The sequence below is a fragment of the Diadema setosum genome, chromosome 15, assembly GCF_964275005.1.
Source record: "Diadema setosum chromosome 15, eeDiaSeto1, whole genome shotgun sequence".
Classification (NCBI taxonomy): domain Eukaryota; kingdom Metazoa; phylum Echinodermata; class Echinoidea; order Diadematoida; family Diadematidae; genus Diadema; species Diadema setosum.
Window position 1 is genome coordinate 35795573 of NC_092699.1, and position 26212 is coordinate 35821784.

General features: G+C 39.3%; 1 protein-coding gene across 1 annotated transcript; it reads right to left on the reverse strand.

Annotated features, from left to right (window-relative positions):
- Window positions 1-569: 569 nt before the first annotated feature.
- On the reverse strand, window positions 570-24365 carry LOC140238714 (DDB1- and CUL4-associated factor 17-like). Its single transcript, XM_072318611.1, has 14 exons — window positions 24267-24365; window positions 20033-20094; window positions 18763-18804; window positions 18145-18241; window positions 16864-16991; window positions 15655-15733; window positions 13520-13609; window positions 10655-10765; window positions 9863-9971; window positions 7470-7612; window positions 5788-5897; window positions 3649-3841; window positions 2560-2721; window positions 570-1981 (listed from the first exon to the last, which is right to left on the reverse strand). The coding sequence occupies exons 1-14, from the start codon at window positions 24363-24365 to the stop codon at window positions 1799-1801; spliced, it is 1608 nt and encodes a 535-aa protein (XP_072174712.1). The 3' UTR covers window positions 570-1798.
- Between the last annotated feature and the right edge of the window lie 1847 nt (window positions 24366-26212).

A 26212-nucleotide genomic window follows, 5' to 3' on the forward strand; every position in this document is an offset into this window, starting at 1 on the left:
AGAGAAAGTGTTGTTGTACTCCCTTGGCCCAGTGCCATGGAGCCTTGAACTGCTGATGATGCACTAGCAGGGCTGCCAACACTGGAAACTAGTTGAGAGTGAGACTCCCATAGGCCAATGCTATAATTTTGAAGTCAAAATGAATGAGATCAATAGAAATGCATGCAAATGAAATAAAGTTTAAGGGTGAGAAAGGACCAAAATGCGTGAGAGTTGGCAGCCCTGCACTAGTCAAAACTGTCATAGCAAAATTGCAGCACAAGCTAGAAGGAGGTCATTTGTAACTACCAGGTCAGGTTCTGCTGTCTAAGTCACAGATGGAAATGTAATGTTCCAGGCACTCACCCAGATACCCGCTACCTTTGGAGAGTTGGCAGAGCATGTGTTTCTTAACCTTCCAAATGCCACTATGATTTGTCAATGTAGTAAAAATCTTGGTAATCCAGGCAATGCGTTTCCTGTGGCACTGTACTTGGAAACCAACCCAGGCCAGGCTTCTCTGGCTGTTCTGTGGCCGGGGCAGGGTTGAATCAACTCTACAACACTATCATTGACTTTGTCACCGATAACTACTACATGTAGGAAAACAGTATCAAAAACATTCAGAGAAGTGGTCGAGAGTTATTTAAACGGAGTTCCTTGTACATGGGCTCCGCACCAGCGTTCCTTGTGACTACATGAAATTCCTGTGCAATGACAAGAACAAAATACAGTTGATAAACCTTCTACATGTACTTTAGGAACAGAACGGAGATGCAGAATGCAAAGTGAACCCTGACTGAGCAGTTGGCAGCTACAGTGCACTCCCTTTATAATGAACTCGGTTATAACAAAATTCTTTGTATATAATTACGTATCTTTGCATGTCTTTTGATTGTATATATACACGGTATACTGCTGAAATGACGGTGAATAAAAACTACTCAACATTTTTTTTATCAATCTTGTGGCCTTTCATAAATCCATGAAATATGATTGAAATTTTGCATAGCTTCGCCTAAATGTTGATCCATGCGACAACTGTCTGTGAAAGACATCTGAATACTCAACGTACAATGTTATACCCTGAAAATAAAATCTCTTATGTTACAGAGACCAAGCATGTACACCGTAGTCTACATACGCTGTATCAGCAAAGCTGAAATCACATTCAAGGTTTGTGTTTTGGTTTTGTTTGCGCGAGAAACTGGTGCTCCCAAATCTATAGAGATATTTCTGTTTTCTCTATTTTCTTTTCTATCACTTGAAGTTTTCACAAGTTTGACTTGATATATGTAGTAATCTTGGTTAGAATGGAAAACAAAACAAAAAAATTCTGAGTCAAGAGTATCACACACAACATATCCATTTAAATAGTATGATATTGCTCCTTCACAAAAATTGCATGCTCCCTTGTTGAGAGTACTGTCATAAGAAAAGATTCAGTTTACAACCAAGACAAGATTATCCCTGAATGTGAGTGGATCAGCTCCACAGCATGTTGGTCTGGGCTACGCCCATCTACGTACACGGATGCTCTCAATATCAATCTGCCATGACATGCAAACTACGGTCCGAGCAGTCCCTTCACCTGCACCTGCACCGTTCCTGCCTGTTTTGTTGGCGGTGGTGTTGCAGTCAACTGGCTCATATGGCCAAATCCTCCTCTCCGTCCTCCTCTTGACGGTAATTGCCTGTCATCACTATAAAGATTTATCCTCGAGGTTTCTTCGTTTAACCCACCGAGGATGAGCTGGTTTTGTTTTAACACCCATTTCTCATTCAGACCTGCCCGAGGATAATCTTCAACGGGTTAAGGCTACCTCCATCTGCTTCCTCTTCTCTGCCCGCTTCGACGGGATGATTTCCTTGACCCGGGCGTCGACTTCTCGTGAACATCCCTGCGCTGAGCTCGGAAGACTTGGCACCTCCACTTGCCCGACTTGTCCTTCACGATGTGAATCAGGGTGTCCAGGTCCAGGGTTACTGTGTGTTCAACCGTCTTTGAGGAAAAGAAGGGAGCAAACACAAGAATGTATAATGCGGGACTAATGACTAGCCTGTGCATATTATATAGATGTTCTGTGCTTTACTAACTGTATGTACAACTCGTAAATGAGAGCAAGGCTTGACCTTAAGTTCTTTGAAGAACACTTTTCCTGATGAATTTCAAACAGTTTGGATCTAGCATCAAGAGTTGAGGTGACAAAATAAAAATCAATTCACAAAGCAAAGACTGTCGTCTCTACACCTTCGGATTTGTTTTGTTAGAGGAGGAAAGATTCTTGGGAAGTGGTTATTTTTGCATGACTCAGTCTAATCCCAAATATCACAAAAATAAAGCCACGCAAAATATGTGGCAAAATTAGCATTTTTTGTAACTTTGTCTTTGGGTAGATTCATGCTGTTGGTTTGTCATGCCTCTATTCCTCTTGAGCAGTATGTACCTCACTCAGTGGAATGGACACATTTTAATTCTGGCTATCATAATCATCCATTAATTTCCTCCTTTTCATAACAATCACGATAATCATCACTTTCATCATTTTGACATCGTTCTATATATAATGCCTCACTCACGTCATCCCATTCACCAGGTATTGGAACGGTCTTCAGGAGTCGCCCTGCTTGGTTGTCATGGAGACTGATGCTACCCTGGTGATGATCGGAGTCCCAGTGGTAGGAGGGCATTGAGACCACCATCAGGTCCAAGTCATTTTCATAACTGAAATCGGTGATCATCTTCATTGACAGGACAGGGTGGGAGGTAAAATAGAAACACATCTTAATCCATCGAGGACGAGTTGATATTACTGTAACATGCATTTCCCATAGACACTTGCCCGAGTATACTCGGGAATTAGTCTTCTACAGGATAAATCTATCGTGAAACTGCAGAGAAAACATCACTCAAGTACATCAGCTAGTAATCTACATAGGATCACAATAGTATAATTATCACCTTTTTATTTTGTCAATTTTACAAGTTTTAATATAAAAAAAAATGTACACATGAATTTAGACTAGACTTTCTAGTCACTTGTGTTTTTACACTCAGAACTTGGCCAGTGTAGATCTAGTTAAACTGTCATAAATCAATGTCAAGAAATAGACAACAGGGAGTGTCCAGGAAATTACAAAACGAGTACTGGTAAGTAAATCCTCCTTGTTATGTTTTTTAGAATGAACAAGTACCTACATTGTAAATAATACTCTCTGAAATATACATACATGTAGAAAGGAAAACAGTGCTTGTGAAAAATTTTATCATGACTGCAACATTGCTAGTGAAAGAGAAATATGTGTTTAGAGCTTACAGATGATATTTTGTATATTTGTATTATTTTGGAGTAAATCTTAATTCTCCAGTAAACTGTGCTCTTAGAAACATTTGTATTATTATTATTTTTTTCTCTTCTCAATATGTTACAATTGCTGATAAAATTCATGGAGCTATGGTAGTCTAAAGATAGAGATCATAATCAAGGTTTTTCGCGTACGACCAGCATAGCGCCGTCAACACATCGTCACAGAAATAAAATCGCACTGCTGCAAACAGAGTCATTTGCATTTAAATGTGACAGTGAGAATTTCAATATCATTCTGTTTGAATTCAGCCAAAGTCCCAAATTCTGTCAAGATTGCGATGACATCGTGAAGAGACCATACCTGGGAGCCAAGGCTCTCAAACGACTCGTCTCTGGTGAAGTCAACGACGGTGGAGTACGAGCGTTTGCGACGCGGTCTGCGACTCGTTGAATATTTTCCTGAATCAGCATCATCTTCGCAACCTCTGGGATCGATCACATGATCCACAACGACTTCGTACGTCCCATCATTCCTCTGCTTGAGTTTCAGTACACTGTACAAACAATAATCTGAATAACTTAACACAGCAAATAAATGCCCAAATATCTAAAGAAATAAAAAGGTGAACATAAAAAATTGTAAACCCAATACAAAGAAATATTCAAAATGATACAAATTGATCACAATTATGATCAATATCATCATATTGATTCAAATTTATTGATAAAGAAATAAAGTGAAATCAAAAGCAACTTGCAGCATCCTGAAATGAAATATTAAACTTTCACATAAAATTAACATTCAACAACCTAAATACAGTATACTGCTCCAACTGTTGTTAGCACAATGTATGTGGAGTTTCAGTTGTATATTTCTTTTAATATTTAAAATCGCTAAAATTTTTATCACAAATGACAAGGCACAAGATCTTTCATGCAGCAGGTCACATACAAAATGCCACAGATGCAATATTCCACACGTAGAGTACCCCTTAACCCAAATCCCTCCCCCCCCCCCCCCCACCACCCCCTGCACTAATGCTACCTGATTGATGCTGACTTGTTAACAACTCCCTTTGAAACCCTGAACCATGTGATCTTAATGCCAGTTTATACATGTAGTTCCACTTTGGGCATGAGCAGAAAAAGGTCATTCATGATAACAGGTATGTTTATATTTCAAATTTACTGATAAAAGCATTCGTGATGCAGTGATTTTTCATGACAAAATTCCAATAAATGGTTCTTGCCTGCATGGCCAATTGATAATAACAAAGTGTTCATTTAAAATCTATGTAGAGTATTTAGCCATTTCAATAAGAAAGATTGTCAATGCAAAAGCACAAAACAATGAAATGGATGCCTCCCCAAGTGTAAACTGAGGGGTCATTCTAGTCACCTGGTCTAGGCAGAGGTAGGTTCATTCTTTATCAAACATCAATTCTGTAAATTGTTATATCTAGCATGATTATGCAATACCCTATGTCGCCTTGACAAGAGCAGTGCCCATCAAACAAACTGAGGAAAGAGGGCAAGGTCATTGTGGTAACTGTATAAAGATATGCTGGATATAATATATGTGACCCACGACAACGGTTTCAGGCAAAAGTCGCAAGAGCAAATTCCGTCCTAGGCGGGGTACAAAGATTTTGACCATTATTTTTGTCTATTTTTTTTTTTTTTTTCAGAAATCAAATCTTTGATATGTTTTCTACATCTACACTAAATTTCATATCATAAGCTTAAGTTTTTTCCTGTCGAAAATGGAATTTTAAACACCCTATGTTGGATCGCACTCGTCAGTTTCAATCTTCTTTCGAACGCGGCGCCAATGTGCCCAGTGTTGCTACGGCGCAGGGTCTCACATGCGATTGGTTGGTGCGTCGCATGCATTTACATGGTTCGGCTTTCGGATATACATCTCGAGCGTTTCGCGGCGGAGCTTAATCTCGATTTGCACCATCGTACGGATGGGTGATTCTCACCTCGCATCGCCGCTCGGACATTGCCTTTGAGAAAGAGGTGAATCTTCAAAGCCCGTTTTCTCACAATTTTGTCAAGCTAACAACTTAAAAAGTGCATTGTATTTTGCTTTAAATAATGCCCACCTGCGGCGCCGGAGAATACAAGTGTTTTATATCAATGCAAAGCTTAGGAAATGGGCAATGTGATTCAATGAAAAAGTGAATTTTCAAAATTCCCGACTTTTGCCTGAAACCGTTGTCGCCGGTCACATATTGTCATGCATACTTGTGGCAGAGCGCCACCTTGAGTTGAGCCTGGACAGTAAACATGGCGACTCAGTCATAATGTTGTTATCTACATCTCCAAGTCTCAAGTATGATTCTGTGGTGTAATCAAACATAGAACCACTCGGTTACCACAGTCATTTATCCAAATGTACGCATGATGATCTGACTTATTCATTGAAGATGATTGTGGGCTGTAACATGTTTCAGTAAGGGCTGGAATTCAGCCAAGGAGAAGCCCAATGACTCACCTTAGCGACCTGGTCCGAGTGTGGATGATGCGCTCCGTGCCGTCAAAGTGAAAGACTGCCCCCGCTGTTCCAAAAGCGAGCGCATTGCGTTCCAGACTCCCATTAATTGCCTTCAGGGGTATGAGAACATGGCAAATTATAAATAGTACAGACAGTTGGGTCAACTGGGAGGGGATATGCTTGTGCAAAATGGTGGCTCTCAAGCAGAACATATCGATTTCAATTTGTTCTTGATTCTAATCTCTTACAATACACATGTCAAGCATGACATACTGTATGCAGGAGATTAAAAACAAAAAACAAAACAAACTAGAAATGTCGCTTTGGCGACTGGTATGCCTCCGCCATAATGCATGATTTTCCCAATAGGTCTAGATAGTACATGTGGACACTGTGTGATTATATTTTCACAAAATTGGCAAAATATTGAAATGACAAGTTTGTCACAAATGTGTTGAATGTTCACCTTCCTTGACCTAGGTTTAATTAGATGAATAGGAGAGCATGTATCTAGGGATTTAAGGACTTTAACTTGACTTTGACCCATTCATACATTTAGGCATTGAGTAATTTTCAAGGTACAGGTGTGGAGAAAAAGTGCAATTTCTGAATTGAATAGTAAATTGTTACCATTTTTATCTGGCCCTTGACCCTAAAATTCATAAGATAATTACTTTCAGGTAGAACATGCATAATATGTACTCAAAGTTTCAAGGTAACTTGAGCCACTTCCGAGATATGGAGGAAAAAGTTAGTTCAGCACTTTCACTTGATCTTTGACCTTTTGACCTTTGAGGCAAAAAAAGAAAAAAAAAAAACCTTCCAGAGAATTTCTATTAGGTTACACACGCATACACCAAATGTAAAAAAATAACCCTGCTGGCATTGCATAAATATGAGGGTACATTGTAATAGTAAAATTTTGAAGTCTTGCACTTGACCTTTGACCCCTGACCTTTGACCCCATGAACCCTACATTCACTTCCAGTCAGTACATGTATATACTATGTTCCATGAAGATACCTTGAACAATTTTCCAAGGTACACAGAAAAAAAGTTTTTTACTTGACCTTTTGACCTTTGACCTTTGACCTCATGACCCAAACTTTCACCAGAGAATTGTAATTGGGTAATACATGTATACACTAAGTTTCAAGAAAATCTCTTCAGGCATTCAATAGATATGGTGGAAATAGTGAAATTTTATGTATTTGACCCTGACCTTTTGACCTTTGACCTTTGACCTCATGACCCAAACTTTCACCAGAGAATCTTAATTGGGTAATACATGTATACACTAAGTTTCAAGAAAATATCTTCAGGCATTCAATAGATATGGTGGAAATAGTGAAATTTTATGTATTTGACCTTGACCTTTTGACCTTTGACCTTGAGCATGTGCACCCAAAAGTTGATAGGCACAACTTCACCCCCTAATACACATACATGCCAAGTTTCATTAGGATACCTCAACAAGTTTCGATAGTTACCTTGTCCACAAAATTCATTACGGACGGACGGAAGGACGGACGGACGGACGGACAACCCGAAAACATAATGCCTCCGGCACCACTTCGTGGCGGAGGCATAAAAACAACTGAAAACTGCTTACCTCAGCTGTAGTGAGCCAGTTGTGTAAAGTATAGTCAAAAGGGGCTTAAGCTATCAAAGAGTTTCCTCACCAATTCCTTAGTTGCCACACTGTAGACGTTGACATGCGTCGCTTCTGATCCGCCTTTCGGAGAGGCCAGGTAGTGCCAGGGAATTCCCCCAAAGCAGATGTCATCGTCATAGCAACAGACTTCCAACAGAACGGGGGGCATCTCTGCAGAATGAAATCAATGAGGGAGTGACATCAGTTCTACATTTTGTGGCGGATTCAAACAAGGTTATAGTCCAGCCAAAAGAAAGTATATCTACCACTATACTACTCAAGAAGAAGAATGGGGCTCTGTAGATTCAAAGGAGCTTGAGTTGAAGGCAAGCACTAATGTGGATCTGTGATACGGACAATGAAAAGGGCCTGGCAGGACCAGCTTGAGGGCACATACACCTGGCTTCGAGTGCATGATATCAGTTGGAGAGAGCACAAAACGAAAGGGGAGATCTATAGGGATATTCCACCTGTTTCTTCGTTTGTGGCTTATTGTAGAACATAGTCATGTAAATTGCATTTGATTGACAAATTGCCCTACATCGACGTAAATAAGCATTGAATTGATCAGTGTTTTTGTAGCAGCCATGATACAAAAATCATGGGCTTACATACTCGAGCAGGATTCAAACCTAGGACCTCCTGATCTCCGGACAGGCGTCATCTCCACTAGACCACCGAGCTACGGCCCGACAGCAAGTGTTGGTTCTAATCCTTATAGCATGCAGTGGGTACTGCGTAATTATTGACATTCATGAAATTCTTCTGCCAAGATGTTTTCATTGCAACTGATTCACAAATTGCCTTAAATTGACGTATCAATTCAATTCTATCAATTCAGTGCTTATTTACGTCGATGTAGGGCAATTTGTCAATCGGTGGCAATGAAAACATCTCAACGAAAGAATTTCATGAATTTGAATACTATGTAAATGTTGGTTGCTGTTTCCATGCCAAGGATGAACTTGTTGATGTAATTTCCTTGAGGCTACAATGTACCTGCCCATTATGCGAGAGAGATAACTTCCGAACTGTGTATATTGATTGCATTGCATGAGGTATTGAGCATAAATCAGAACAAACCTGCAAACACTGGTGATGGACTTATATATCTGGTAAGGCATTGTGTTTATTTATCAATCTCAGATGCATCCGTTGAGGAGTAGCAGTAGATTCACCGCCGATCAACAGCATTTTAACCTGTTGAGGACAGGCTGATTTTACTGCAACATGCATTTCCCATAGACACCTGCCTGAGTATACTCGAGACTTGCCTTCAACGGGTACTACTTCAAAGATAATATAAAGTTTTGGTACCTCAAAAGTTTCCCTGAATTTCCTTGTCTTAGTTTGTGTTTTAGGTTAAAGTACCTTTCATATAACTAACACTGTGAGACTTACTCGCCCCAAAGTGCTCTCATGTCTTAGTAATCATGCAATTAACTGCGACCAGCAGCCCTATACGCATAGCGTAATGGGGCTTCGCATTGTAGTATTCAGGATCATGAAAGATTTAGTATCGCGGGTAAATATCAACATAAAATCCAAAAATTTCATCAATTTGAAGACTTACCAATTAAGTTGAAGTATTGAAAACAGGCTTCGGGCAACGTTTGGTTTTGCCAATAGTCCCTTTCTGTTCGAATTGATGACTGAATTTGACTCTGTCGAGATGAGGACCTTGGGAGAGCTACATACACTGAATACTATGGCCAGCGCATTGGCACACATCACATGCGCACAAATTTCAAATCCATGAACGGATAAGATGTTTGTGTGCGCATGCGCTGGCCGTCAATTCAGTGTAGCTCTCCCAAGGTCCTCTCGACCGAGTCACATTCAGTCATCAATTCGAACAGAAAGGGACTATTGGCAAAACCAAACGTTGCCCGAAGCCTGTTTTCAATACTTCAACTTAACTGGTAAGTCTTCAAATTGAAGAAATTTTTGAATTTTAAGTTGATATCTACCCGTGATACTAAATCTGTCATGATGCTGAATGCTGCAATGCGAAGCCCCATTTAGCTATGCGTATGAGGCTGCTGGTCACAGTGGTAGCTATGCGTATGGGGCTGCACGCTGCTGGTCGCAGTTGTCATGCAATAATGGATTCGTACAATACGTGTACCATTATTGCATGATTACTGAGACATGAGAGCACTTTGGGGTGAGTAAGTCTCACAGTGTTAGTTATATGAAAGGTACTTTAACCTGAAACACAAACTAAGACAAGGAAATTCAGGGAAACTTTTGAGGTACCAAAACTTTATATTATCTTTAAACATGGCGTCAAACATACATTTTACCAAAGCATGGGGAAAACAGTTCACAACGGGATGAACAAGAAGTCAAAAGAGACAACTATGGTGCAAAATAAAAAGAAAAAAAAAGACATCCCCATGTCTGGGAAAAGGAACTGACCTTTGACCCTGAGAGTGATGGGAATACCATGGGGGTCTTCTCCAACTTTACACCCCTCCCCCTCTCCACCAGGGAAAGCATCCCCCAGCTTAACTTCATCAGGTGGATTCTGTCAACAAAAATGAGAAGAACAGGGGAAAATACTTCAAAAAGTCAGCTCACATTCACCATGAGGTACAAATGTAAGAATGATACACAACAATGTAAAAAAAAAAAAAAAATGACTTTGATAACATGGTCGCACTTTTGAATCCATAAATTTAGTTTTTATGCAGCACTTCCCCAAAGTTTGTCTGGATTAGAATACTTTCAGGTAGAGATACATGTCAAATGCACACACACAGTGTAGCATGCATCTCATCACAAAAATGGCTCATAGATAAATTGATGCAAACTGGTACTGTGCTGCTTCAACATAAATATGTGCATGATATAAAATGAATGCAATATTTCTAGAGTCTTCAAATCATTCCTCTGTAATATGAGAGTTTTATGATATATATGTTCGAATCTATTCAGTCTCAGAAATTCAACATTCCTTCACCTGCATTGTGGCTTCTTGATAAAGTTTTTGTCACAACCTAGAGGGAGATCCAGTTTGCAACCATGAAAGTAGCACAAGGTTAGGCACAAATGTTTTGGTTGTCAAGGAAAGCATTTCATTCTGACATTGTTGTACAAATGTTCAACACATTAGGAAGCTGTCTTAGCCAGAAACCAAGCTGAAAGTGAGGCTGAAACCAGACGATGCAAAAGGGAAACCATCAGTATGTTTTCCCTCAGATAACTTACCTTGGCTAGGACCGTCTCAAAGTCGTAGAATTTGACAATCCCTCGCTGGTGCGTCGTGAAGAGAATGTTGTTTGCGACAACATGAGCACCAGTCAGGTTATTGCCAAAGATCTGAGAGAAAAGGGAGACTGCGATGAAAATGAATCTTGGAGCCTTGCTACTGCTGTGATTAGGTCTGCTGCCACTCACTGGTACGTAACCCTTTGTGTGCCCAGGAACTTATCTCAATTAGCCAAGCTTTTTCCTCAACATCAAATAATCCATTGTAGCAGCAGGGGAACAGCGTATTTATTCAGATTAATGGATTACTGCATCAAGCTGTTTAGATTGGACTGATCGACAAATTGCCTTTCACCAACATAAGCACCGATTATCCACTGTTTTAGCAGTAGCCATGATAAAAAAAAAAAACAAAAAAACTCATGGGCATACATGTACATTCTAGGGTTGGACTCAAATCAGTGATTACCTGATTGCTACACAGGCATCATTTCCACTAGTCTACCAAGCTTTTAACAGCCACCACTAGTTCTTATCCTTTCTAGCAGTGGTTAACAGCATATTTATTCAAATTAATAAAGTCATGCTTCAAATTTTCTTTGTTGCACAACCCAAGAATTAGTTAAATTTGAATCTAAAAATCCATCCAAACTTGACCTACATGTAGTTGTAAATTTTAGCATGCTCACTCAGGTGTAGCACTGTGCCTTTCACTGGTATTTAGTCCAGCATGCAGGCTATGGCTACAAAATGTTGATTAAGGGATTAGGTAATCTGCTTTCATTGATAATTAGAGTTCAGATATCCAAGCTATCAAACAAAGAAAGCACCCCAGCATGCCTGACAATTAGCAAACTGGTAAAAGAGATTTTGTAAGACTGGGTATACAGACTTGATTCTAGACAAAGTTCAGGACATTCATTTACACACACACACACACACACACACACACACACACACACACACACAGCTCCAGTTTGTCTATCCCAGATAGCTGGAGGCCACGGATTAATCTTACATTCAATCCTGCGGGTTTCAAGGCAAAATGAGGAATTTTAGTGAAGATTTGTGGATAATTTTGGGAGAATTATGAGGTGATGACATCATCACCTCTGCCAATTGACTCTTTATGTGCCATGGTTCAAACCCCCTGTGTGCCACATTATTCTGAGACAACAACATAGTCATGCTTTGAGAAAACATTTTAATTTTTTTTTTTCAAATCAATGTAACTTCCATACAGATTTCTGTTAAGCTGGACATGTAGTGAGCAGAGTTGTAGAGAAAATGAGAAGCTTTGCTTTGATGAAAATTGAGTGACAAATCGATGGATGTTTTTCTTTGAGATGACCAGGAGCTACATTACTGTAAAAGCATGACTTTTGCGCACAAAACAGTGACAGAAACTTAGATTTTCCATGCAAATCTATTAGGTAACACCGCTTAATCACCACATAAAATGCAAGCTATATGTGAGACGAGCAGAGGCGCAAGAGAAGCATTCATTGTACTGCGGCATTTGGCGATTTATCGATTGGTTTTGGCGGGTTTCTGGGTTTGAGCAGAATATGCGAAGTTGCCACACCGTCAACTGAGTCGGACGTGCGAACATGGCACATAAAGAGTTAAAAGGAAAAGTACACCTTCATATATGTGTGGATTGAGTGAATGCATAAATATTGAAAAGTAAAACACAACAGAGAAAGTTAGAGGAAAATTGGACAATCTGTTCAAAAGCTATGCATTTTTTAAGTTTCTGTGCCATCACCACTGGACGAGAAAACTACTGTAGTTTGTGATGTCACATGCTTTGGATGACATAAAGAAAATACATTACAATTTTACCAAATTTCTTCTCCTTTTTTTTTTGGGGGGGGGGGGGAAGTACACATACCTTTGACTTGTTACTTCATTTCCCCTACCTTCTAAAACAGGCAAGCCAAGTGTTCTTTTAATTTGCAAGATAAAAAAATATGTCAAATTTTCTTTCAATATATTTTCTTTACATCATTCTACCCATGTGACATCACAAACTGTAGAAGTCTTCTCATCTAGCAGTGACAACACTGAAACTTTAAAAATGCATAACTTGATTTTATAGACTGATTTACCTCAAACTTCAGTGTTCAATTACATTGCTGCATTCACCCAATCCACACAAAGTGCTCATGCCTTTTTAAGTGCATACTAATACATAATGTACCTCTGACATCATTAATTTATTAGGGGAAAAAAAGGAAATTTACAATTCCATAACTGTCATAATTAAGGTGTAATTTCCATGAAACCTCTGCCATCCTGCTGAACTGATTTTCACTATATTCATTAACTCTTGGTGTGCCACGTTAGCACGTACGACTCGGTCGACGGCCAACTTCGCATATTCCGCTCAAAAACACATATCCGCCCAATCCGATCTATAAATCGCCAAATGCCACAGTACAATTAAAGCGTTTCTCACAATTCCGTTCATCTCACATATAGCTTGCATTTTATGTGGTGATTGACTACCAAGCAGTGTTCCCTACTGGATTTGCGTGTAAATTCTAAGTTTCTGTCACTGTTTTGTGTGCAAAAGTCATACCGTAGATACTGGGCATTTGAAAGAAAAGCGATCATAGATTTGTCATACAATTTACATCAATGCAAAGCTTAGCATTTTCTCGACAACTTTGCTCACTGCGTCAACAATTTAACAGAAATCTATACAAGTTACATAGATTTGAAAAACAGAATGTTTTCTCAAAGCATCCCCACATTGGTGTCTCAGAATGTGGCAGACAGAGAGTTTCTACCGTGGCACATAAAGAGTTAAAGCCCGTTTCAACATGGTGAGGCATTAATATGCTTTACTGTAACACTTACCTGGCGATCCACCTGGAAACAGACAGCAAGCTCCAGGGGGCAGACAGTGAAAATAGCCATCGTGAGGAGGATGCTTGAGGCTATACCCGCCTGCAGAGGGACAGAACATATTAGATGAAGTCAAAAGTTGCCTTATCATTTGTTACCCGCCAATACAAAAGGATCTGAAAGTTGCAGATGGCTGAGCCGAGAAAATCGAGTTTAAAAGTCAGATCATCAAAATCGGTCAAAACCATCAAATTTTTGTAGTTGGCATAATGTTGTAGTCTAATGTTTGGTCTATCATCTGCCAAAATTTTGAAGCTAAATGATCAAAGGAAAGGTAAGAAATAAGCATTTTTCTGGGCCATGATTTCCTGACTTTCAACAGAACAGAAACGCGTCCGAAGATTTGGATTTAGTGCCGCAGATAGACTCCGTCCCTAGCAATGAGGCAGTGAACTTATTGGTCAGTGCGTGGCACCCTGGTTACTGATTAGTCGTGTGTAGACTGTTGGCGCTAAGCTTGAACATCATGGAGGTTGCTAGGAGCATATCTTCTATTGTCAAGAGGTGAAAACTGTCTTACCTCCCTTTGATCATGATTGCGTCGGAAAGAAAACTTTGAAGGCGGTTTTCTTGAAACGCTGATTTCCTAGACCACTCAACATGGTCTCATAAAATCATCAATACCTCCGCAACAGAGTGTTTTTACGACTTGTGTTATATACATGTATGAAATTAAAGCGGACGAGTACAAAAATAATGTCATGTCATTTTCAGAAAATCGACCTCCCTTGACTTTCAGATCCTTTTGTTGTTGTAGGTCACATTTATCAATCTTTTTTATATTAACATGTTCCTTTCACAATCATCCGAGAACCCTCAATGCCCCCATACAATGTTCTTTTTGCCCGTCAACATATAACGGACAGGTTGGTAATCTGCTCTGCTAAAGCAGTCAAGCAGCACATTCATTCCCTTTCCGCAACAATCTGCGTGTGCCATCGAACAATGCAAAATATTGATCGGACATGAGATATGAATGAAGTGTGTGCTGGGCCTGTAAATCATTTTGTTACATACTAAAAAGGCACCATTATGGGATCAGCGAAAGTCACAATGTAGTCTACATATTTCTTCACATGAGTTTTGTCGCAAAGCAACCACACTACTGCATTTGGAAAAAGTACATCAACCAAAAATACACACATTTCCAAGACAGAAAAACAACAGACAATGATAACACCAACTCTAATCTTTCAATAAAAGTCACTTTCTGCTCAGTCTAATATGATTAAAGAATTTAGGTCAGGAATGCAGAAACTCTTGTGTGCATTATGAGTTGATGCTACGAGGACCTGGTACACCCAGTTCCTAGAAGGAACAAGTTAAAAAAAGACACAAAGAGAATTCAACATAACAATTTTAGGACTTTCTATAGTTCAAGCATTGTGAATGAACACTTTACTTGCCTCCTTCTGAAGGAAGGGGTAATGATATTACCCAAAACAAATCATGGGAGTGTGTAATTTAATCAAAAATGAATATGTGAAAATTTCTATTGATGGTCCTGTTTACCTTTGGGAACAGTGATTTAAACAATTTTAAAGATATGACATTTAATGCATATGTGTAGGTTTGTTGTACCACAAAACATCCTTTTCGCAATAAAGCCTAAATATAAGGAGATATCTGTATTTTTCTCAATAAACCGTAACTGTAGAGGGTTTAGTCTGGAAGCATTTTATAATAACTATTGTTCACATTTTGCATACAAGTGTATTTACCAATACTTAACATTGGTTTTACCAATTCAAATTTTTACAGTGGTTGTTTCTATCCCTAACTCACATTTTAGAACTATTTTAAAGCACTAATGCTGGGTTTTTGTTTCATCTGCAAATGGTATTAAAATTATGCCTTTATACAGTAGCTATATATGTACAATATTTTCTTTTCAGACATGTGAAGATAGAGTAGGAACCTGACCATTTTTCAACAAAAGAAACATTTTATTATTCACACTTTCATCCTTTACACCAGATCTCCTTCCGGTCAGACTTTCTTAGCAGAACTGATGGCCAGAAAATGATAGTTCACACAGAAGACAAAAAAACATAAATGCTAGCAGTGTCATAGGCCATACGACGTACCTCCCGCATGGACGGCGTAGTGGTGGATTTTACAGTCGTCACTACAAAGGATGCACCTTCATCATTCCAGGAGAGGTAGCTGAAAATTTGAAAAAGAAAAATGTAGTCATGAGGAATTATATATCTCACATCCAACAGCCAACACATGTAAGCCATCATCGCCTATTCCCAAAGCCGCAGAAGTCCAATTTCCTGAATTTTGCGCTTTGAGATTCTGCACACCAAATGCTTTCCTTTGATGTAATTTGTCGAACTATGTTTTCACAAACCTACCAAAGAAACTATTTATTCTCTTATTTTTTTATGGTTTATAAAACAACTACTACGTTCCATGGCAGCCGACAAAAATATCTTCGCAATTTTATCTGTACATTTTGAATGGGTTGACAATGGTGCAGCGCAAATTCAAGAACCCATGAATATGTTTGTGAGCCGCTCAGGGTGAAAAAATTAACCGCACAAAAATATTGATGTTCACAGTACCGGGTATATGATACCATAATTACGTGTATACATTTTACAACTCAATTCACAAAACACAGATTATAACATTACAGAACATCAGACATTAATAATTACACAAAAGTCAACCAGTGTAGGTACCAGTACCAGTCCCAGTTTAGGTATTCAAAACACCATAGCAACAAGCTTCATAGAAGCAGTGAGTTATGTCAAGACATTCTTGGCATTTGATGACATAAACGGTATCCCGGGGTACCAACTAAAAATCAGCCATTTTGTTGAATTTCTTTTTTCTTTTTAAGGTTGTACCCTGGGTGCCAAAAAGTGGGAAATTATTTTGGTGCTGGAGCTAGCGCACGCTAGCCACTGCACTATGCTGCACTGCACTGAAGCACACGCTATAACTAGCACAGCGTACCATGCATGCATAGTACTAGTATAACATGCAGTGGCATGGGAATGACTATGCACACGCACACACAGTGCATGCATTTCTCTGCGGCTGTCCTCAAATGGACGTGAGGTGGCGCTACACAACGTGGTTTCCCGGGGTACAACGGTACCCCGGGGTAACGTGTGATGCATCATTTGGTGGGATATGCATGTCCTAAAAATATTTTTTCTTCAAATTTGTGAACCACTATGATCATAATTCCTATTCTGTCTGCTAATCGCCTGTCTTGATCTCTTTGTAATTTAACCATAAGACATTTCATTCTTGAGATAACACAGACCGATTGTTCTTACTTGTAGTTCAGCTGCGGGTGGAGGTAGATTCGCTGCAATACGGCGCCGGTGTTGAGGTCAGATCTAACAACCCAATTGTCCTTGGTGAGGGTGATGAGATGGGGGCGTGTGTCTGCCGAGATTTCTTCCTTTTATTACCAAATTTCAGAGGGTAAAATACAAAACCTTAATAAGTTACTAGTACAATGCATAATGGAAATATATCAAGGACTTCCTTCAGTCTTCTTACTTTGAAAAGGAAGGATAAAAACAAGGAAAAATATAAAGAAATTACCATATCTCTGTTGCACTAATGCAAAAACTGCGGGACTACCGGCATACATGTACTGTACTTGTTACTCAACAAATTTTTTCAAAAACACATGAAATTTTTTAGCAGGAAAGAGCACAATTTTAGCAGTCCCCCCCCCCCCCCCACACACACACACACACATGCACACACCTTACTCATTTGAGGAATGAAGCGAAACAGGTTGATTTCATTTAGAAATGACAGAAACAGGATATTAAATCTTTTGTGTGTTTTACAGAAATTTTCCATTCTCCTTTGGACATGTGCGTCCACAGAGGATTATTTACAAATGAAGCGAAACAGGTTGATTTCATTTAGAAATGATAGAAACAGGATATTAAATCTTTTGTGTTTTATAGCAATTTTCCATTCTACTTTGGACATGTGCATCCACAGAGGATTATTTACAAGTGAAGCGAAACAGGTTTATTTCATTTAGAAATGACAGAAACAGGTTGATTTCATTTAGAAATAATAGAAACAGGATTTTAAATCTTTTGTATGATTTATAGAAATTTTCCATTCTACTTTGGACATGTGCGTCCACAGAGGATTATTTCCAAATGAGACGAAACAGGTTGATTTCATTTAGAAATGACAGAAACAGGTTGATTTCATTTAGAAATGACAGAAACAGGATATTAAATCTTTTGTGTGTTTTATAGAAATTTTCCATTCTACTTTGGGCATGTGTGTCCACAGAGGATTATTTACAGGTATAAGACCTAGACTATTCCTACAGTAGGTATAATTGCAATAAAAAACAAACTGGAACAAACACCCAAACAAATAAACAAACACAAGCAAATAAACAAAAAACAAAACAGTGCTCCTTGTGGTGACCCCAACTGTGTAGGTAATGACAACATTTGTCTCTCCTATATACACTGAGGATTTACGAATACGGGATCGGTTAAGAATGGTTTGTAACAGTGCTGCTACAGCTGTATGTTGGACATTAATTGTGTGCGTTTTGTTATGTGGCTCACCATATGATACTGGCAGACAAGGGCATCTTCAATCTTTTGAGCGGCCGGAGTCTTTGGGAGTTTGTAGAGAGAGACAGGCTTCCCATTCAGCCCATACCTTTTTTTTTTTTTAAATAAAGGTAAAGGCAATAATAATCATATCATTAGATGAAAAGAAAAAAATATTAGAATGCACTATGAATATAAACCACAGTGAATTAGAATGTATGAAGCATGTTTCGTATCAATTATTTACTTACCATTGAGGCTTGGTAGAAGAAGCTGAAGGCAGTGGGCCCCTGGCTCTCTTTTTTGGGGGGTCATAAAAAGAAGTGGGTTTTTTTTTTCATTCTCCCACCTTTCAATACTCTTGGAGGCATTCTCAAATTCACAGCAGATGAAAATAAGATAAAAACACCATCTTCAGACTGTGAACACCATCTTCTTCAAACTATTCTTTTACATCCAAGAGAGATGGAAATAAACAGTTAAAACAAACAACATACCTGGTACAGAACAAGAATATAATGAATGATACTTATCAATGTCAACGATAATAATAATACAAAGCCATTTATTGTAGAACAAAACAAAAGCATTGTGCATCCTTCAAGATTTGTCTTGCATCAAACAACTTACCCTGCCATGCATTCTTTGTAGTTGTCCAAATATATTCTGTGGCTGTTCAGAAGGGGGAAAAGTACAAACCAATCAGAAGGGGGAAAAGTACAAACCAAGAATACTACTTTATTTTTTTTTTAGACGGCACGAAATCATTGGTAAGACAAGACAAAAGACAAGCGCACACTTCACCAGTTATCAGCATTACCCTCTATCATATTATTTCTGTTTCACTGTTTCATTTGTTTTTACCTGCAACACTGGTAGAATAAAGCAAAAAAAGAAATGAATTCGGAATTCTCGACAATAATTTCAATTTTTGCTCCAATTTCCATGAAAAGTATCCATGTGTGAGTACTGAAGGAGATCCGATTCTTTGAACACAGTCCTAGGAGACTTAAGTCTTGAGAGAGCCATTGTTTGTATGCTAGATCAGAACCCACAATATTTTCAATCCCTTCCCCGTCAGATTCCAAACTCCTCCACGGATGCATGTTGCATAAGACAGGTCTCTGTAAGCAAGGGGTTATGACCCAACAAACCTTTGATGTTGGCATCCTCTAAGAGATAGTGTATGCAGTTCGGTTTGGGGTCTACACGGGAGCAGGGCGAAGTGAGGTATAGAAATCGATTACTATAAAACCAGAAATGTTTGAGTGCATTTTAATTTCGCGAATTTCGTGCGAGCCAAGATTCGCCAAATCAAAATGCATGCGAAAGTTCTTGTCTGCAAGGTATGCATTGAAAGAAAGTGGCACGAAAAAGGCCGTCAGCTCCAATTCATGAAAAATTTCATGCCGCGAACATATCTTGCCTAACAGTAACTTAAAATGGCATGTGAAACCTCGAGTTGACAGGTGAGAATAACATGGATTTTTTCCACGCACGTCGCTGAAGTTTATTGACCGAAAGATCGGTCTGTATCTTGTCATAGGGGATATGTTCCGGAGAGACTACATCCGGCTTCACAGAATCTATGGAGGAGGGCTGTAAAAGTCGACAAAATACTGTGATGATGAAAAAACTCCTCCGAACAGACAGATTTCTCTGTCTACGGAGAAGGGCTGTAAAAGTAATTTTTTTTTTTCAAACTCCTCTGGTCAAACAAATTTTTCCATCTATAAAGTTTAATGACTGTTATTATTACTATTTAAGATTAAGATTTTGACATTGGAAGCAGTCATCATGGATACTTATTTAATTCTAACCAAACATTTTACTATGGTGCACTTTCATGTTGGTCATGTTGTAGCTCCTCCCATTTGCACAAGCACTTCATTTAACTTACCTATCATAGGAAATCTTGCCACTGGCCTTGGTTTCCCACACCTTCTTGAAGTCGACATCATCCTATAGTTTTGAAGAACAAAGCATGCATATATGCACAAGATAAACATCCATGTGTAGTCTGCATGTATTGCACGTATTACAAAATAACTGCATTGTCTACTGTATCCAAGCTTCAATGCATTAATTCTTTTTTTCAATTAAGGAATAGACCATGCATGTTACACTGCATGTACCTGTTCCAATAGCCTGACCAGAGACGCCGTGCAAAGCACAGAGACACTTGTGTACAGCAACAGGGCTGTGTATAACTTTACTTTTCAAGGTTCCTCGACAACTCGACTGCAGGATAGCCCAACCCTGGAAAGCTCAACCGGATCGAGTTGTCGAGTTGGATACACGCTGCTTGTCAGGGCTTTTGTTCAGTGCCTCTACAGAATGCATGAAGCTGTGCCTGGATTTTAGCCTCTTTCTTGAATGATTATGATTGAAGAGAGGGTGGCGAGGGTCATTTTCTTGCTTCAGCTTTTCCTTCTGGTATGCAGCGGTCCTACGGATGCTGGGAGGAGTAATCCTACTCAGTAGGTAGAGGTCTTCAACCTGTGTGGGTTAAAGTGGATATTTTCGCGCAAGTAATTTTTCGCGCTTTGCCGGGTAAGAAGAGTTTCGCATGTTTTTAATTCCGCGGAATCAAGACATCACGCACAGGAATATATGGCAAGCAAAAATATTTGCGTGCTTTTATTTTCGCCCTAGTTTCTGGTTGCACGAAATGCACGAAAATTTCAACACTACGAAAATTTCCACTTTTACAGTACTCAGCTGTAGAGTAGCATAAAGCCAGTGCTGCTGTACGTACTGTCTTCGTATCAGCACCCCACTTCGTATTAGTGAGCTTTCTGAGGATACTATTCCTTGATGCCACCTTTGCCTTGGTCTTAGTGATGTGATCCTCGAAAGTGAGGGACCTGTTAAGTGTCACCCCTAGGTAGACTGGCTTGGATACATGTTGCAGGCGTTTTCCATACCAACTAATCCCTAGTTGACGGTTGGCTTCCCCGTTCTTAAGATGAAACAAACCCACTGACTTGTGTTTTGTCTGGGTTAGCTCTTACAAAAGATGGTTGTTGGCATGTACATAAAGCTATCCCACGGTCGAGTTGTCCAACCTCTCCAATTGCTATGATATGAACACAGTGCTACTTCCTTTCTGTTCTGGATTACGACACTACGGATGGGTCTACACTAGACCCCTATTTCTACACCGAAAAACTCAACAGTATCAGTCACTGCAGATACTTAGTGTCAGTGTCACACAGTATTTTTCTGTGGAGTTTTCTATTGATTGTATCGGTCGTTCACTCAACTATCATTCAATGAAGAACTAAAACTTATATGGCCCGAATTCACGAAGGTGGTACAACTGAAACCATGCTTTAAACCATGGACAAAAACCATGGAGCGCCACATGTCACACGGAATATTTCGTTACGAAATTGGTCATTTCGTCGACAAATGACCGTTTCGTTAACGAAATGTTCATTTCATTACAAAATAATCATTTCATCGACAAATTACTGATTTCGTAACGAAATATTCCATGCGACACTTGGCGCTCCATGGTTTTTGTCCATGGTTTAAACCATGGTTTCATTTGTACCACCTTCATGAATTCAGGCCAAAGAGTGTGTACAGTTCTAGATGAGGCGAGGATGTAGCTTTTAATGTTCTGCGAGATATTCAGAAGCCACTCTATGAGATGTCAAAGAACATGCAATTCTAAGGGGTATCAAAAGTTTATTTCATGAAAATCGGTTTTGAAATGACCGAGATATCCAAAAACAAGGTGAAACAAAGAGATCCTAATAAAATGTGTGGCCCCTCGCCTTTTTTATTATTATCACTTTTTTTTTAATATCTCAGCCATTTGAAAACCAAATTCATCAAATAAACGCTGAATAATTCTTAAAATTACATGCTCTTTTATATTTCAAAAGAGGTTTCTCATTACGGATCTCACTTAGGGACATTATAAACCTGAATCCCCACCTCAACCAGTACTGTAGTCTGTACAGTCCCTTTAAACTTTACGCTATTTAAGTACTTTAGACGGGATACCCATAGAAATCTAGAGCCATACCATAATTGCAAAGCACAGCCAGCTGACAGCCCAAATGCCGAACACGAATCATCTAACTGTGTGTGTACAAGTTTTACAACTAAGCAATTAAGGAGTGCCCCGGCCCTGGGGTTACCATAATTAACAGAAATTATGGACCATGTCCATAGTAACCTAACCCCGTCGCGGGGCGCTGTAACACCCTTTACGGTACGTATTTGTCCGTATGGGGTCGCTGCTGCGGTTAATAGTAACCATGCCTTGGCAGACAGCAAGGTCAACCTTAAAGGAACTTGTACAGGGGTTGTAGAACTATAAAGATGGAACCATTTACCAGCACTGGCAGGCACAGCTAAAAATTAATCTTTTAATGCAAAAGGAATGACCTACCACGTACAATCATAGGTAGTCGTACAAATTGTAGATACACAGCCCAGCGCCCATTTGCTGTTCGCACAGCGTCTGGTCTGGTCGGATCGGGCTAGACTATTCTACCGGCGCTCACCGCACCCTGCTTAAAATGGCTAGTTGTACTAGGTCTAGACATATTCTACAGACTGTAGTAGCACACTGAGCAAAAATGTAAATTTATTGCGGGACTGTGTGCAGTACAAAGAGGTTGACTCTTTTGTGCAGTACACTTGGAAATTTGCAGGGTTACCATACCACAAGCACAACCTAGCCCCGGAGACCGCGCCGCGCCGCAAGGCAACGCTGCACGTTGGGGCTGGTCGCAGTTAACCACAACCTAACCCCGGGACGCTCCGTGTACACAGTTACACACTTGTGGGAGAGTCCTGAGTCACGATAGAGTGCTCTATCGGTAAGCTTGAAAAACATACAGAGTCTGTCACAGATTTTCGCGCCTCCGTAAGTTTCGAATTTCACTAGAAAAAAAATTACTTTTATAGTATACATAAGATTCTTATCTAATTCCTACCATACGTTCACCTTGTTCTTGTTCACACTGGTCCAATGATCTTGAAAAAACATTTTTTTTACAGGTCCATCTCCTAGCTCCCCATCCCATTCATCATTTTCGAAATCAGTATGCAGTACACTGCGCACGTAAATATTCATGTGCTGGGCGGAGTCGCAATGCTTTTAGCCTTCTGACAAGGCCTGCGCGCGCGTACCCACCCAGAAAGCAACGCAATATACAGCGAGAGGGTTTGCCACAACAGTATGATACGGCCTTGCCATATTAAAAGCTACAGCTGTACAGATGAATTGACGGCCAGCGCATGCGCACAAGTTTCAAATCCATTGACTGTATTTAACTATAAGATGTCGTTCTCCCAGGTTCCTTTCGACCGAGTCGTATTTAACTCATCAATTCGAGCTGAAATGGAATATTGGCAGGACCAAAAGTTGAACGCAGTCAGTCTTCAACATTATAACTTCACCTGTAAGTCTTCATATTACAGAATTTTTGCGATTTCATATTGATATTTAGGCACTATACTTCGCCTGTCATGATCATATCTGCTACAATGCGCAGCCCCAACACTACGTGTTGGGGCTGGTCGCAGTTAACCACAACCTAGCAATAGCATACTGAGGCGAAAATATGCCAACTTTTTCTTTAAAATCTTAAATCTATATAAAAAATAGGTGTTAGAGACCCAAGTACAACCTGTACGTACGTCTTCTATGTGTACCGGCTAGATCTAGTGAGTAGTGTAATTTACAATCACTGACATTTGACATAGGTCTAGTCTAGCCTACAGGGGTAGTGTTTGATGTGACAATTGTAAAATTTATTTGCAAGTGTAAGTTCTGATTCTGACAATATCTGCATGACCTGAGTGGGATTAGGCTCTGCCTTTATGATACACTGTTAGTGTTACTACTACTAGCCTACACCTGTCCATCTAATATTTAGGCCTAGGGCCTAAATTTACTAGTAAAAAAAAAAAAAAGTAAGTCGAAATGCCCTCCAACTTTTTGTACACAAAAGAGAATGCGTGGGACTCCGCGGAACTGATTATCTGACACTAGCAGAAGGCGTAGACGGGTCTACCCGACATAGCCAAACAGTCATGATAGGGCAACAAACCTGCACAATTACAACGAATGTTTAGTGTTGTTAGATACATTACAAGAGCATAATTACCTGACAAATGATGTCCCTAATAATTTTATGGTTGGTGCGGATCAAGTTCCGCGTTTTTCTTTCCTTCGCTCTGATCTTGTAGACAATATTCGAGGCCATCAAGTTTCTTAAACGTTTACAGGCCGTCGAAATGGTCGGGGGCACGCCATAGGTACTAGGAGCTACCGCACCGCGTGTTTTACCTGGGTACCCTTGGACGTGTGTACGTGTGTACCGTACCCGTACGTAGGTCCTACACAAGGCACACGTGTGTTGTGCGAGGGTAGGGCGCGCGCCATCGCACAATTTGTACACAGAATACAGCTGATTTTAAGATCTCTTTTGTTTTTGTTTTTAAATGTCTTAAAAACTCTCCCCTGGGTCCCGTTATCAGTGACGACTGCCACATTTCTACGACAAATTTGCTCTCAACCAATCAGATGCAAGGATTTTACAACTACGAAAACTGGGTAGTCATGAAAGTTGTCAGCCATGACAACTTGTCATTCTCTGACACTCACCATAGAAACAGTCAGTGACCAGAGCTTCTCAGCCAATCAAAACCAAGGATTTTACTGAAATTGTCGGAGATCGACAACTTAGGTCAGGGCTGACAACTTTCATGAAACGGTGCCCGGATCATGTCTACACATTACACATAACTATACGGTGGGTCATGGAGCTCACACCATGCAGTGCACGCAGAGCAAACATTCACGTGCTCTTATATAAAAGAAGAAGAAGAGAAAGAAGGAATTAAACGAAAGGTGGATATACTGTAATTGTTAGTTGAAAATATCATTTTCACATAGTCAGCTGTTTACGCTTGAGTTTTTGTAAAATGTTGTTTTTGTTTTTGTTTTTGTAAGCAACAATGACGAAATGACTGGAACAATTTAACATATCAATTAAAGTACAAGTATAGTAAAAAGACCCATGCAAAATAATGCATGTTGATTTCTTGTGTTTTTTTTTTAACCCTGATCACCACTTGTGCATGGCCAAAAGAATAGGCCTCACGCAATAAGTTTTCTACTACACTACAATATCTTTCTGCAGAGTACTTGGATATACGCCCCCCCCCCCCCCGCCGCAAAAAAAAAAACAAAAACAAAAACAAAAACAAAAACAAAAAAATCCAGAAAATGACTTCCACTGCAAGATTCTGTCGACGGCATCATCTCCCAATCATCAAAAGTACTAGGCCTAATTAAAAAAAAATAATAATAATAAAAATACTCACTGAATGCACCTTCCTCTAGATAGAACATATCTTGTATATATTTCCATTCAATGTCTTTTTTTAATCATACTTTTAAACAAACAAAAAGAAAGAATTAGGTCACGTGACAATGAGGTAAGGCCTAGATCTACATGACGGGAACGGAAGTGGATGTTCGTAAAAATGCCTACAAGATGAAGTGATCGATCACCGACGACAGTAACTAATAATTAATATTGATGATGATGACAATGACAATGACAATGACAATGGTTTGACGATGACAGTGTTTTTGTTTTTGTTTTTCTTATGTCACCCAACGTCAGGGTATTGAAGAAAATTCAAACAAACATCGTAACAGATAAAATCAGTTAATTAATACATTAATACATTGTAAATTATATATATATATACAGAAAATTGCATGATATTTACAAAATATACAAAATATACAGAATGGTGCAGGACCCAGAAGAGAGAAAGAGAGTGAGAGAGAGAGAGAGAAGGAAAGAGAAGCAAGACAAACAAAACAGTTTTAAAAAAAGCAGGGCAATAATAACGCAGATAAAAGCAATTTCAATAATATAAAGCAAGACATTGTAAAAAGCTATATTTACATGAAAAAATACAAATAATGATATTAATAATTATTATTTCTTATGGAGCCTCATCATTTCCTTACAAAATTTAGCTAAATTTATCAACTCACTACGATTTCTGGAATTAAATAACTGAGACATATTTA

Excerpts from the sequence above, each read along its gene's own strand:
- LOC140238714 (XM_072318611.1), bottom strand. The coding sequence starts at position 24,365 with ATGGCCTCGAATATTGTCTACAAGATCAGAGCGAAGGAAAGAAAAACG. Across the intron at positions 15,734-16,863 it reads CACCCGCAGCTGAACTACAA|CTACCTCTCCTGGAATGATG; the intron begins GTAAGAACAATC and ends TCAAATTTTCAG. Across the intron at positions 9,972-10,654 it reads TTGAGACGGTCCTAGCCAAG|AATCCACCTGATGAAGTTAA; the intron begins GTAAGTTATCTG and ends TTTTGTTGACAG.